Here is a 15,237-nt window from a genome sequence, read left to right as displayed (position 1 = left end):
AAACACGTGACAATACACGCAACCTTGTAATCCAAGTCATCCCAGGAAGATGCGGATTCACGTACCTGACCTCTAATGAGGGAGAAACGGTACCAATAGCTTACAAATCACATTTGTACACACAAGCAGAAAAAACATTCAGTCTCACAGAAAATACTGTGAAGGCAGTGCAAACAGCTATAGCGAAAGAACGAGCACTAGCACAAGGCAAAAGGATCACTGTTCTCACAGCAGAATCCGCCTTCGAGGCACTATTCAGCCCAGTAAACCTGCCTACAGTATCACTGGATCCGAAATGGATACAGTGGGAAAATTCTCTTGCTGCAGAAGACGTGAAATACTATTTCACCCTGCACATGAAAAAACTGAATGATTTAAAATATGAAAAAGAATATCCTCTGCCAATCGAAATTCTTCCTCTTGAACAGTACTCCTGTATAATCTATACAGACAGATTTGTACAGCATTACAACGTAGAAGATAAATCCTACGATGCAGCCTGCGCGATTGGTAAAGGTCGCTGGCTCTGCGGTAAATTCAGACCGAAAATAACAAAAACTGAATCACTGAGAAAATGTTCTGATTTCAGCTCGCTGAGCCGATCTTTAAAGATGGCGCTTGAAAATGCCGAACGTGAATTCCCGACACTAATCGTGTGCGATTCACATTTTTGCGTCAACTCCTACAATAATGATTTGCAGAACTGGGTTCAAAATGATTACAAAGATGACACAGGTGCCACAATCAAGCATAAGATGCTTTGGAAACAAGTAGTTCTTTTACAGAAGGAACTACAAAAGACTCACGTGATACACACTCTGAGTCATCAACGTGATGGCGTTCACGTTGCAGGGAATTCATTGGCTGATGAAGCCGCGAAGGCAGCTGTTCAAACGGCTTCCGTAGCTGCTATCACTCGGTCAAAAACAAAAATAGACAGCGATATACTACAAGCTGTCAGTGCGTCAGTAAAAAATGATACAACAACACTCTCAAAAGGCTTTCCAGAAAAATATTTATATTTAACGGATACGAATAATGTTCCTTTTGCTCGAATCCCTGGAGTGGGGGATAGGGTAATTCCAAACATGGAACACAGGTTAGGACTAATTACAGCGGCACACAAAGGGCTTGCTTCTGCACACGCTGGCGTTTCCGCAACAATATCATTATTAAAACAAAGATATTGGTGGCCTCGTATGAGAATACAAACTAAGAAATATGTATTAGAATGCGAAATATGCCAAAAAATTAAAGTATCAACAGTGAAACGACCAGCGCAGACACCCCTTCTCATCTCAGATAAACCATTAGCATGTGTTTACCTGGACCACTGTGGTCCCCTACAAAGGGATGGCAACTATAAATATATCATGGTCGCAGTGGATTCCTGTACGAGATTCTTATGGATGTGGCCCCAGGGCTCAGCTGACGCCAAAACTGTTATAAAAGATCTGCGAGTCTTTATCGGCACATACGCTATTGCCATGCTTCATTCTGACCAGGGTCCTGCTTTTAGCTCTCAAGCTTATAAGGAGGCCATGACCAGCATGGGCATTGGATTGCGATTCTCTTGTCCATTTCATCCTGAGGGAAATAGCGTAGTGGAAAGAAAAAACCAAGACATAAAGCAATCTACAACGGCTAGGGTATTCGGTTCGGGTGATGGGTGGGTCAAACATTTAATAAGTGTCCAACGTAGTCTTAACAACCTGCCAAGAAATTCTCTAAAAGGTTTCAGCCCGTACAAACTATTGTTCGGAACTAGAATGCATGTTCAGGACTTAGATAGTCTTTCTTCAGTGGTAGAAGATAAGAATAAAGACTTTGATATCAAAGATCGTTTGGCTGTTTTACAGGACTTAAATGAAACAAGAAAAGCCCTGAGCAACATAAAGTTAAAACAGCAGCCAACGACCACTGAAGACACACCACCTGTCCCAGCAAGACCTGTCTGGATTCCAAAGATTGGGGATCTGGTCAGAGAGAAAATAGCGGTGAAGAAGGAATTTGGGCCTTCTTGCAGAAAAGCAGTACCTGTCTTAGCAATCAACGGAACAAGATCAGTAGTACTACCGCCCCTTGCTGGTAAAAAGGAGAACCGAGTTGTATCAATCGACCTGGTAAAACCACAATCATGTGGCCTATAATCAATAGCAGGCCAAGTGGACTCCCAAGAAGTAACAGAATACCCAAATTTGCAAGTATCCAAGAGGTTCAAACTGAAAGACTAATCACATTTGATAAACCTGCAGTGAATAAAAAAGGACTACGCAGAAATGCAATGGAACTTGTGCCTCTTGAAACACAAATTGAAACAGTTTGTCATGAAACACCAGTCTACAATGATGTAGCATCAGAATGAGCTAATGAAAGGCAAATTGAAAAAACAATTCCAACAATCGACAGAACTGCATCTGGCTACTTTATCAACTTCGACAACTTTTCTGAAGATCAAAGTGAACCAGAAGTGACGCCAGAAACAAAGACTTTTAAAGAAAAAGCAACAGAACTCTTTCATCAAATCAAGGAAGCATATTTGAATGCACCATTGATTGAGCATTGGATTGTATCAGGGGTACGTATACTCCTACTATGCCTGATTTTAGTTTTAATTTTAGGAAAATGTATAACAGTTCAATGGACACGGCAAGTCAGAACATCAACTTAGTTCTGAAACCACACAGATAATCTCACGTGGAGAAAAGAGAACTAGCATCAGTAAATGTCACAGCCATTCCAATACCCGCAGGAGTAGTTTGGGACAAAACGGACTATGAAATATATGGCCCGGTCGAGATCTTGAAATATCCTCACCAGTTTAAGGTTTCAGTAAGTGATTTTGTAAAACCAAGTACATTCTCTGATGATTGGGACTTTAAAAGTATAAATTATATGATGTCAGATTTGGTGTTGTCAGCAAAATTCACAGAACATGATTATTTACAAGGTTCATCTAATTATGAACAGATGTACTGTTTTTCACATTACGCAGACCACTATTTACATAAATCTGCCCAACCTAGAAATGTTTTTAAATATAACCAATGGGAACATTGTGCTACTCCACCTAAAAGCAGTTCAAAAACATTCTATGAGAAATTCCAATACTTCTCAGGGTTTAACACGAGTAATGCAGAAACATTTTACTATAAACTGTTGGATAAAACAGGGACGAAAACCATGCTGACAAATACTAAATTGATATATTCCGAAGCATTTTATGAAAAAATGATTACATTTGGTTTTGATTTCTGGAAAAATAACATTGAAACAAAAACCATCTGGGGTACAAAAGATTGGCAGGTGCAAGGCCAAGAAGCATTATTTCCAGCCTGCATGATCCCAGAACAAATAATGTTCCTGAATGACACAATTCAACAAACAACCTGTCTTGGCCTAGCTAAGATTAAAGACCTTAACAAACCGTCTATTCCAAAGCCAATACCTGATAATGCAACCACAGATATTGAAATAGACGTATCCCAAATTTTAAATGAAAACAGAACACATCCTGATTGGAAAAAGTGGTTAATCTGGCCTACAGACACAAATAACTGTCAAGATAGATTCCTGAACAAATTACAGGGGTTAAAAATGCCCAGACCAGACCCTAGATACTCCCAGAGACAACATCCAGGGATAGTAACTACATACAGTGTAGGGAAACTCTGCCTTGAATGGCTACAAACATCCACACTGGCACAAATTAAGCAACACTTGTCGTTACTTAAAGATGGTGCTGACTTGCGCGATTTCATTATGGGACCACTCAAACAGCGTCAAAAACATTTCATAGTGGCCAGCATATATGCTGCATACAACGAGGCTTGGAAAGAAACTCAAATTGAAACAGCCGAGAAAATACGAGAAATTGATCGTATTAATTTGGAAAAATCACTTTCTGTTATGGACAATGGGTTAATGACTCTGTCCTCCAGAATATATTCACTGGACAGTATTGTATCACCTGCCATAGATATAATAGACAAAGACTTGCTAATGTTACAACATGGCCAGTCCCAATTACGTTCTATTGTACAGCTAGGATGGACGTTGCAAAATCTCCGTTCGGGCTATGTGCCATGGCGTCTAATCAACACAACGTCATTGTTTTCCATCTTTAACCTTACTGATAAACAAATCAGTTTGGCACAGAAAGGAGCAGACTATACAATCCTGAGCATCGAAAAACTTGAGAGATTGCCATTGACAATGTCAGAAAGACCTGTCATTGAATGGATAATACACAGGATTATCAAAATTCCGATAACAACTTTCCAATTTAAAAATTGCCTTGAGTATATACCGGCAGGCCAGTATGAAAAGTTGGGTAAAGGATATATTAAGTCATCATGGAAATTACCTTATACACATACATGTTATAGTGAAAACAACAGAAATGTATTTCTTAGTGGTGATAAGTGTAAACAATCACTAAGCGGTATACTTTTGTGCGAAGGTATTAACTTGCATGGGGCCTGTGAGGGTACTTCGAATAACCTTTCATGCCACCAGCATGGCACACCTGCAACACAGAGAGAGCCATTCTTTAGGCAACTTTCTAACGGGAGTTACGTTCTAATAACGGATCACAGCTGTTGTGGCTTGGTGCCAGGGAAAGCATATCTCTTAAGCGTGAGTTCCATGGTCACTTGCTGTATGCAAGCATTGTATCCAAACGGCCCTGGAGACTCAGTGACTCCGATTTGGCCTAATTTGAAAGTCTCTTCTATACGAATTGATACTTTAAGCAGAATGAAGTCTGTACTTTTACAGACAACAGTGCCCATCACGTCATCAAAAGAGACGTATGATCTCCAAGTTGCAAGGACGGCGGCAGAGATACATGCACTTTCATCAACAAATTGCCCGGTGCATTTCAAAGAAATGCTCAGCCAAATACTAAATATGTCGAATGCCAGTGGTATCTCAAATGTATTTAAGACAGTTTTTTCGGGACTGTTAATACCATTTGAAGCGGTCCTGGGTATCTTTCCAAATTTTGTACATTCGATTTTTGGCGGCGTACCACTATTTTTATGCATCGTAGCAGGTATTCTATTTTTGACTCTCCTGCTCCGATATGGCAAACCAAAACGCAGACATGACTCCGGCACGGATGGAAGAAACGATCCTAGCAATACGCTACCGGGACCGCATAACTAAAGTCCTTGGGATAGCTCGGCTACGAGATCTGAATATGACCTGGTTTCTTTCATCCAGACCTATATGGCACACCTGCATCTTACCTGTGCTTCGATGTATGCTATGCGGAGAGGAATGCGTGTTAGACACCTGTCTTGTACTACCATCAGCCATACCAATGGACGTCGATACTTTGCTAAAGTCCAGCAACGGCTCACGCATCGTGTTGTCCCCAGCGGTTACCAATCCTGATGACGGCATTCGTTGAGACTCCTGCACTACGACTAGGTGGTGGCAGTGAAGCGAGAAATGAAAGCAGCATCACCCAGGTACGACCTTCTGTGAGCATTGCTGATCCTGAAATCGATGATAGGAATCACTCTCACAACTGCCAAGTTACAGCATTATCGAACTTGGTCACACTATCACCTGAATACATAGACCAATTCTTTGCGAGCCTGTCTGAAATGATGTTCTCTCCTGAACAGAAACAATAACTTTTTGGAAAATAATCCGGCACACAGCGTTCCCATGAACTCTGAATTCGGCCTTCAGCTTTGATAAACAAAAGCTACTGAAAAGCGTTTTTGAACTACTTTTCCCCGCTCACCATGAAATTAATTTTTCCAAAATATTTACTGTTTTTTTTTTCTGGCACACGTCCTTTGCTTAAAGTAGAACTATTCATAAAGAACAGAGCTTCTATTTTTAGTAGATCTAGAGACAAAATGTTACCTTAGCCTCTAGCACATTTTACAGCAATTGCATTTATCTGTGATGAAATAGTCTCGCCCTTCTATACTGTATTTAGAGTCTTTTTCATGTGTAATTAATCGCAAAGTCGTTCAACTGAATACATATGCAATATTTTTTTGAATTATTGATATGCTTGATAACGTACAGTACCAATTCATTTCCATGTATTTCAAGTACACCATTTCAAATGCAAAATGTATTTTGGGGTGGGTATGAATACACGTGCTTCTTATTGCTTTAGTTTTTTGTAATTTGATGGACATAAATTCGTGGAGTGGGTGTTGTGTTTTATCTAGGACCCCGATCAATATTGTGACCTCATGCCCCTATACGGCTATAATCAATACATATCCCCTGTAATGGCATAACGATCAGAGCCATATTTCAGTAACTCGTCTCTGCAGCTCATGACAGTCCATGACACTGCAGAAGCCACTTCCTTAGATTCCTAGATAGCACACCGAGTTCTTTCGACATCTCAAACCCCCAGCAACCTGAGAAAGCCCCGCTTGCTTTGTTTTGATTAGTAATAGAACTCCTGCGAGCACTGTAAGAACGACCAGTTCTTAGTGACATCTTTATTGACGTCTTATGTCCAAAAACGTACGTCAAACTCGCCACCTTTCAGGTATAAATATACCAACGTTGCCTTAAGCAAGCACACTGTGGTGGTGTATACTGGAACAGATCAGCTGTCCCCTTGCAGAGCCCAGCAGATGTGAGAAGCCCACGGACGCTGCCCCTCCTCCTTGACGCGCTGAGAAAGACGCTGTCTTTTCTCCTGCCGAGAAAATCCAGCTCCGGCGTTTCCAGCCTACCCTTGCGGGTAACTGGGATATCGGGTCCTGAGAGGAGATACCAGACCTCCTGCATTCTATTCCAGAGGTACGGTGCTGACTAAACCCTTAGAGAGAATTCTTGAAACAAACTCTTGGCAAAAACAACTTAACTTAAACTGCCACTTACTCCCTCCCTTGTATTAGGCTTAGGTCAGGTACACCGGGGTAGGAGTAGTTAGAAGCACCAGTTGAGGTTGTTAGCTAACATATATATAAATGTATATATTTTATTCATTTTAACTATCTTATGGCTAAGAAATCATATCAATGCTTTTACAGTATTATTTCGTAATACTCCTTTTACTGTACGCACTTTTCTTAATATCAAGTCTTGCAATTGTGGCAATTCATTTCTCTTGCATGAGAAGGAAGACTGCTCAATAAATAATATCTTTTATTGAAAACGCCCGTCTCTCTATTCTCTGCATCCTGGTGAAAGTAAATCTGCACAACTGACTGAGTGAAATAGCTGTCTATTGTTTCACACGACTCTAGAGATTGACTCTTATTCTGAGGAGCAAAGTTGTCATGTTAATGCGGTTGTCGGAAGCTGAATCACTTCTTGTCTGAGCCAAGGAAGCTGATCACTTCCTATTCAGTCAAGAAAGTTTCCAGTGACCTCTGAGCTAGCTGGCGCAAACCTAAATTAAGTCTAACATAGTCAGTAGAGACCTAGAAGACCGCAGTCCTACGTCTACACTGCTGTTTATGCTATTCCAATGCGCAGGGCCTATAGGGAAAATAGGAACTACACTACACAATCATAGTTCATTCCACTGAATTGCATTAATTTAGCCCAGCCTCACAAACATACACACAAATTACCCAGCCTATGAGGAAGCATGTTCACTAAAAGGAAAAAAGCCAGGCATGATGGCCTTTTAATGGTGTTTCTTTTTCTGCCCTGGGTCTATTTTTGCACGTAAAAGGCAGCCTAGCAATTTTTCGCATTTTATTTGCCTCTATGGCGTTTGAAAGCACGCCAGACTTCATTGATTTCTGTAGTGTCACAAGAATGCTTCCATTCTCGAACTTGGGCTAAAGGTGCAAGTGTATGGAGATACAACTCGAAATAATCCACTATTGAACCCTGTTTGGCTAGACCCTGTAATGTAGCACAGTCGGGAGGGTCACAGGACGTTCCCTACTCATATCGAGTCAGATTAGGCTCGTCATGTTTGTTTTGGTTTCACTTACTCATTTTAATGTTTGCTAACATTTGATAGGTGGAGGAAACAGAAGTGGACACTGCAAAGGAGGCGTTGTTCAGTCGACATCCGGAGATGGCCAGCTGGCCTAAAGACCACGAGTGGTTCTTTGCCAAGCTGAATATAACCAACATCTGGGTCTTGGACTACTTTGGCGGCATGAAAAACGTCACGATAGACGACTACTTCAATGTGAAGCCTTAATGAATGCAAGTATTTCTTTTCTTTTCTTTTTAATTCATTTTGTGTTATTGGGACTAGCCTCACTGCACTTATTGGAGATCAGTTTGATTCTCTTTTGATACTTCCACTTTGATTTCTCATTTTGTCATGTTGTAGCCTGCCATTTTGTATTTCTTGTAAGTTTCACATTCAGGTGCCTCCTTCAGGAGATGATGGAGGGTCTAGCAATCTTAGGTAGGATGTGAGGGGAGACGCTGTTCACTCTATACAAAATTCCCATCCACTTCTAAAACAGGGCTGTGATTCAAGTGATTTGGCAAACACCTTTCCCACCAAACCGGAGTATTTCCACCTAAACGACCTCAAATGTAATGCCTGAAGCAGGGTCTCTGTTCTCCTCAACGTAGCCATATGTGCTCGGGTAACTTGGTGACTGTTAGATGGTGGTAGGAAGTGCCATGGAAACGGAGTCCATCATATAGCCAGAGTAGGTCCTGACAAGAGCCAATCTGAAGACTCTGTTTGCCTCTGCCGAAAGCAGTGGAATCAAGTTTGGGGACCTCTGGCACCTGCAGTGGTGAAAGACAAGCAGCCACAAGGAAAGTAGTTTAGCCAAACCATCTCAAAACACCTCAACCTCCTGTCTGGGAGGGAGAGGAGCAGACCTAATCATATTTTCTAGGGTACCGATGGATGCATAGTATATGGGCACAACTAGCTGAAGCCATTGGGAAAGAAAGAAATAGGATCAGAGTGGGGTCTGTGGCAGAAATTCGAGGGCAGAGTGACCGCCATAAATGCAGAAGCAAATAAGGTAACTCGAAGAGTCAGTGGGCCCCGTCGCACATGTATTGATAAACTGGGAGGCCTCCATAACACCTCTTATGGCAAATATCCCCAACTGATCCCGAGAACGTGTTGCTGCCCACTATTGACGGTTTTTAGGGTGCTGGTGGTAGGACAGTGACTCAGGAAGCAAACACCAGTGAGAGTTGCATTTAAAACTCACTATTCATCTAAGGTGCGGGCTCTTTGGCTTTAAACTCTGGCATGTGATGAAGCGTCAAGTGGATCATACAAGTCACACAGTTAAACAGTCGTGAGTAAGCCAGCTATGATACTTTTCCTGCAAGGGTGTCACAAGCAGAACATGAGTTGGGGGAGCATATCTTTATTCGAACTGTCTTGTATCTTGGGAAGATTATGAAGGATAGGGAATGCAGTAGGGAAGAGTTAAGTGTAATTTAAAGCCAGATAAGTGCAAACCCACAATTAATTTAGGGAACCAAAGAGAATCGATTTGATCATAGATATAAGGATACCAAACAATCCAGCCAAAAGACATTTGATGCAAAATTACGGTGCAGATTGTGTGTCTACAAGCGATGCACGTCAGAGCAATAATATAGCATATTGTGCAAGTGGTGGAGAGGCAGGCAAGTGGGTTGACAGTGTGGCGAATGGCAGGAGGTCTTTGTAGCTTTGGAAAAGTCGGAACAGAAGATGTGGAGAGGTTTGTATGAGCGAGAAGCAAGTTGAATAACAGGTTCATTATCTTAGTATAATTGTAAAACTGAAGACCAATCTATATCCCTAAAATTAGGAGGCGCCATGATCTCCAGGTTAACAGATTATCTAGGGTGGGAATTTGAACAACATCATCGACAAAACTTACGTAGATTGTTCTAAATATTTAGGCCATGATCACTGGCTTCCCGGTTGCTAAATGGAACACGAGAATAGAAGAAGAGGTGTGGCACAGCGGCCAGGGTGCCTGACTCCGGACCACAGGGTTCACAGTTTGATCCCCGGCACTGGCGGCGGGTTAGCCCAACATCACGTGACTGTGGGCAATAGCTTGCTTAATGTTCCCGACTGCCCCCAGCGTCTTGACACTCTCGGATCATTGTGCGCTTTACAAATACTTATTTCGTTTCATTTCAACAATGGAAACTGGAGATTGGAACATGTATTTATGTTTCGAAGTCATGGTAAGGGGAAGTTTTGGATGTGGGTCTTGTTTCAGAATAGATTACCTCCTAACAGAGTCTGACTCTTCAGAAATAGAGCTGTACATCATATCAAGGGTCTAAACTTTTTATTTCTTGAAATACTTTACATGCAAGATTCGGCAAGAGAATGAAGTCGGAAGCGCTGGCTGACATGGACATATGAAGAGTCATTCAGGGAGGGAGTTGGGAACCATATAAAATAGTGACACAGGGACTGAATCTTCCTTGGACCCACAAATTCAGTGGGATGAAAGCAGCATGTTTTTCTCCAAGATTGATTCGGGATCATTTTCTGCTTTGGAGTTTCCAACATGGTGCTCTTCAAACTGGTTATTCAAATGGAGCCAACCTATGAAGCCACGAGTCTCTCTGTACTCACACATGACTGCAGCTTACTTACTGCTGTAAGAATGGACAAATGGTTCCTTAAACCCCTGCATGTAGAACAACTTTGTAGTTGCTTATTAGACCGAGAATTACTTTTGAGGTGCTCGACTTTTTTCACAGGAAAAAGCGCAGTAATATCCCACAAAGAGTAATATTCCGCTGAAAATCCTGTACAAACGGGAAAATTCCCTGTCCTCTTTCAAGATGGAGCCTGAATCCCTGAGACACATTAACTGATCAGTATGACTTGCCTGTAGGCCAATTCTTAACACATCGGTGCATCCTGGTGGCACTGACCTCCAGATGGGACATCACTGACACCTTACCACCCTCCCTCCCACTACCACAAGCACGTTTCACTATAGGCAAGCAGTAAGCTATTCTCCTGGCTGTTGGAGCGATTCCAAATCGAAAAAAACCCAAATCTGTTATCAAACCTCCAATCCACATGGGACAAATACCTTGGGTGGTCTCTCACCCTGAAAGAATGGGCCATAGCCATCTCTCTCCCACACAAAGTTTCACGGAATGCTAGGTTCCAATGCATGCAGTTCAACATACACAATGGAGCATACTTGACACCTGCACGTCGCCAAACAATATACGATATGGCTAATTCCGACTGCCTCTGCTGCTTTGCTCCCACTGCAAACATGGCACACATTCTGGGCCTGCCCTGTTATATCCTCCTGCTGGAGAGAAGTCTGTACCACATTGACTTCAGAGCCAGACCGACCAGACCTTTTTTCCCTGTAGAGTTGCCTTTTTCGGCCTAGTCATGTGCCCTAAGACAGAAGGGGTGACTAGCGGGTTCCTAGACCTCACACCTTCATTAGCTCTGTGCCCTATTACCATGAAATGGCAATCTCCTTCTCTCATGCATGTTTCTCACTGACTCGCACTAGTACTCCAGAGTGCTAAGACGGAGGCTGAGGCTCTCCACACGGAGGAGGCCAGAGGACTCTGGAAACTCCCCATCGCAGCACAGTGGGATGAAGTGAGCCTTGCCTTCCAAGAACACACTAGATGACAGTAGACTCTCTTAAACGACCGGGATGCCACATAATTAAATAGATTGGTTCTCTTCCTCGTTCTATGCATTGGGGTATACAGGACTCCGCCCGCTAGACTTCTCACTCCCTCCTCCACCCTCCTGGTGCTCCACACCGGTCCAGGTAGACCATAAGGAGCCCTAACATTACATTGAGATCAGGAGCTAGAGGTTCATCAGACAGATGCCCCCATTTGAATTTACACGCACTTTCTCGATGTCGCCCTCAACAAAATTATTCACCTGACTCATCATACCCGTCCTTTAGTTTTTGAACTTTCTATTTTCTCTGCATTGTTACCATCAAGGTTGATAATAATGTGCAAATTAACACGGACACAATTTGATGACTTGATTATCCTGCTGATAACTCTTTGAAGTCATTGTAGAAGATAGCTTATCCGAATTGCAACATGTGAACTCATACCCAAATGACTGAAAACATCTTCATGTATGTTCTATATATTGTTCATTAAAAGCTTGCAATATATTTTTTTAATGTAAAAATTCCCTGTCAAAGTGGGAGGAAGAGCATTCCTGATGCAGATCAGTAATGGAGCGGAATTCTTTCCCAGTAGAGATTACGGCAGTCAAAGATCAGCTAGTTTTCAATAAAGATTTGAAAATGTTCTTATTCCAAAACTAAACGTCCCATCTGGCCATGTCTAGCCAAAGTGCCCATGGAATTACAGTAACTGATGTTTGCCACTTCCGTTTATTACTAGAAGTCACCTCTGGAGATGAAGATGATTGTATGCTCTAAAAGTCAAATAAAAGAATATAACAAACACTGGCCCTAAAAGTCATCTAAATCTTTTGCAGACTGTTGCCCAGAACTATAAATCTACATATGGAAACCATCTTCATCCCTTCAGATTTGGAGACTGTCTTCCTGTTTTGTAGTACTGGAGTTTTCTGATGCCAAATAAACTAAATGAACAATATTGAATCTTACCAAACAAGTAGCTGGGGGTCTTGTCAGTAGTGCTTGAAATTAACATTTAAGATGTGTTCTCATTTATTAAAATGCTGGTTTATATAAAAGTCTTTCAAATAAAGTCTTGGTAAGAAAAGCACTGTTTTTGTATTCAGAGACGAGATGGTCTAAATGCATATTCAGTTCCAATTTTGAAATCACAGCAGTGAAATACCTCCTTTAAATGAAAATAGTTTGACAATTCTGTACCTTTTTAAAATGTCTTGCTTAGCAGTTTATTCTGTCAATAATTCTTAAATTCAGTTTATTCTGTCAATAATTCTTAAACGCCTTCAGCAAGCGTCCTGACGCTTGCTGAAGGCGGTCGCTCCCTTCACCCCAGCTCCTGATTGGTATTGTTAACTGCGCCCTTGCACAATTTGTAATCGCATTTCTGCTGCCTCCTACACAGCATAGCGCTGTAGTGCGAGTGCCTTTATAAAACATCTAAGACATTTGTAGCGCTTTTGGGGTAATTTTAGACGGCGCTTTAAGTCGCGCTTTCATAGCTGTAGCGGGATTTGTACCGCTAGGTTGACTGTGCATTGCCTGCTTTAAACTAGATTAATTCCACGCTAGCAAGACACATTGGAGCAGCCATTATCCAGTATTGGGGTATCTTTCATAGATTCACATGCCTGAATCATTCCCCGTCGTCGAGGCGGGAGTCCCACGGTAAATAAAAAAGCAGTGCCAAAAGCACTTTGTAGTAGTAGGCCCTAGAAAAGGCCTGAGGCCTATATTATAGTAGCCTATCTACATCATTATGCTAAAAGGACCAAAGTCTTTGCTCCAACCAATCAGCTCACAGCACCCTATAGAACCTTCCCTGCAGAGCCAGCTCTCCTCAGATTTTCACTGCACGTCGTGTGGAAGGGAGTCTCCCTGAGTCTTGACTCAGTTTTTTCTTCAGAGCTTCAAGATGTCTGACAAGAAGGCCTTGTTTAGACCTTGCAGAACATGTGAGAAGAAGAGGGTCCATGTGGGTGACCAGCATAAGGACTGCATTTATTGCCTGTATCCCAAGCATGAGGCAAAAAGCTGTAAGATCTGCCTTACCTTCCCTTCCAAGACCTTAAGGGATAGGGAGGCCAGAGTCCTTTTGTGGCTTAAATCCTCTTCCACGGATGATGACGACAGAGCCTCTACCTCTAGCAAGAGGGCGAGGTCTCAAGAGGATAAGACATGTGAGGGGAGAAAGCATGCTAAGACCTCCCACTCTACTTCAGGCTCTTCACAGAGATCCAAACATTCTGTCTCTGGAGCCTCAGCCACCAACGATCCGGCAAAGAAAACTGTGAGTAAGACTTCTACTGTCTCTTCTCCAGTGACCACTGTCTCTACTTCAACCTCTTCTTCTATGGATATGATATCCACTACATCTGTTACTACTCCGATTGTGTCTACAAGGATTTGTATTGTGACAAAAAGAACTCTCGTGGACGACTCGTCGACGAAGACGCCATCATCATCGAAAAATTCGTCATCCAAGAAGAGCCCGTCGACTAAGTCGTCGACGCCGCCGTCGACGACTGTCTCGTCGACGAAGAAAGCATCGACGTCTATCCCGTCGACGACGAGCCCGTCTTCGGTTGCCCCGTCGACGACCGTCCCGTCGACGGTGGCTCCATCGACGTCGAGTCCATCGACGACTGTCCCGTCGACGTCGAGCCCATCGACGACGGTCCCGTAGACGGCAAGTCTATCGTCGACGATGCCCTCATCGTCTATCTCGTCGACGATAAACCCGTCGACAACGGCATCTTTTCAGCAGGTGGATGCACCTTGGTCACCGGGGCCATCAAGATCGATGGGATCAGCTTTACTAAGACCTACCACTGGGAATCAGGCCTTTTGTACGCCAATAGCGACAAAAAACTTTCAACTCGTGTCTTATAAGAGACAACAAGGTTCATATATATCACCACTTATGCCTTCTCATCTTCTAGAAACTTATGCTGATGATGAAGAAGATGACTTTGAAGACGATGATGATGAGGGTGCTTTTGGTGTGGCACGTCACCCATCCGAGCTTGTCATCAAGTGCCAAGATGATGATGAAGACGATTCCTACGCTGAACACTACTACCAGGAGGATATCATAGTGCCTCATACATTGGAACATCAGAGATGGCCTAGGGTCCCGGAAGTCACTCAGTTGCCGCCTAATTTGATACAAGACTTACAGGCTATGCTGGCGGATTACAAGCAGCGTTTTCCACCGCAAGTACCTCAATCCGATACTGCAGTTCCTCCTCAGCAACATCCACCGGTTTCTCCAATTGTGGAAACTCTGCAACCGGTCTTGCCTCCACAAACTCCGGATACGTCATCGGAAGAGGAGGTAGAAGATGGAGAGTTGCCTAACATACCTTCATCAGACCCATGGGATGAATACGTTATACCCATGCCATCCACTCCAACTCCACAACCTTCAGATTCACCACCTGAAGATGTAGGTGGTTTTCACAACCTGATGCAGAGGGCATCAACCAGGTTTAAGCTCCTGGTTATAGTGGAGCAAACGGAGTGTTTTCTCCATGACTTTAAAGAGGAAACAAGAAAGATATCTAGAGCCATTCCCATTATTGAGTATATTTGGAAGGAAGGCATAAAAATAATGAAAAACCCTGCATCTGTGCCTGCTGTGTTGCCCAGAATAGAAAAGAAATATCGT

General features: G+C 42.7%; 1 protein-coding gene across 1 annotated transcript in view; it reads left to right on the top strand.

Annotated features, from left to right (window-relative positions):
• The window catches only part of CREG1 (cellular repressor of E1A stimulated genes 1), a 192,052-nt gene that overhangs the window by 134,132 nt on the left and 42,683 nt on the right, over window positions 1-15,237 (top strand). The window contains exon 3 of the mRNA XM_086935570.1: window positions 7,970-8,160. Coding sequence (XP_086791696.1) covers window positions 7,970-8,155 — 186 coding nt within the window. The 3' untranslated portion in view covers window positions 8,156-8,160. The remainder of the gene's footprint in view (window positions 1-7,969; window positions 8,161-15,237) is intronic.

The sequence above is a fragment of the Lissotriton vulgaris genome, chromosome 8 (assembly GCF_964263255.1).
Source record: "Lissotriton vulgaris chromosome 8, aLisVul1.2, whole genome shotgun sequence".
Taxonomy (NCBI): domain Eukaryota; kingdom Metazoa; phylum Chordata; class Amphibia; order Caudata; family Salamandridae; genus Lissotriton; species Lissotriton vulgaris.
Note: the sequence above shows the minus strand (reverse complement) of the source record. Positions and strands in the feature narration are given on the sequence as shown.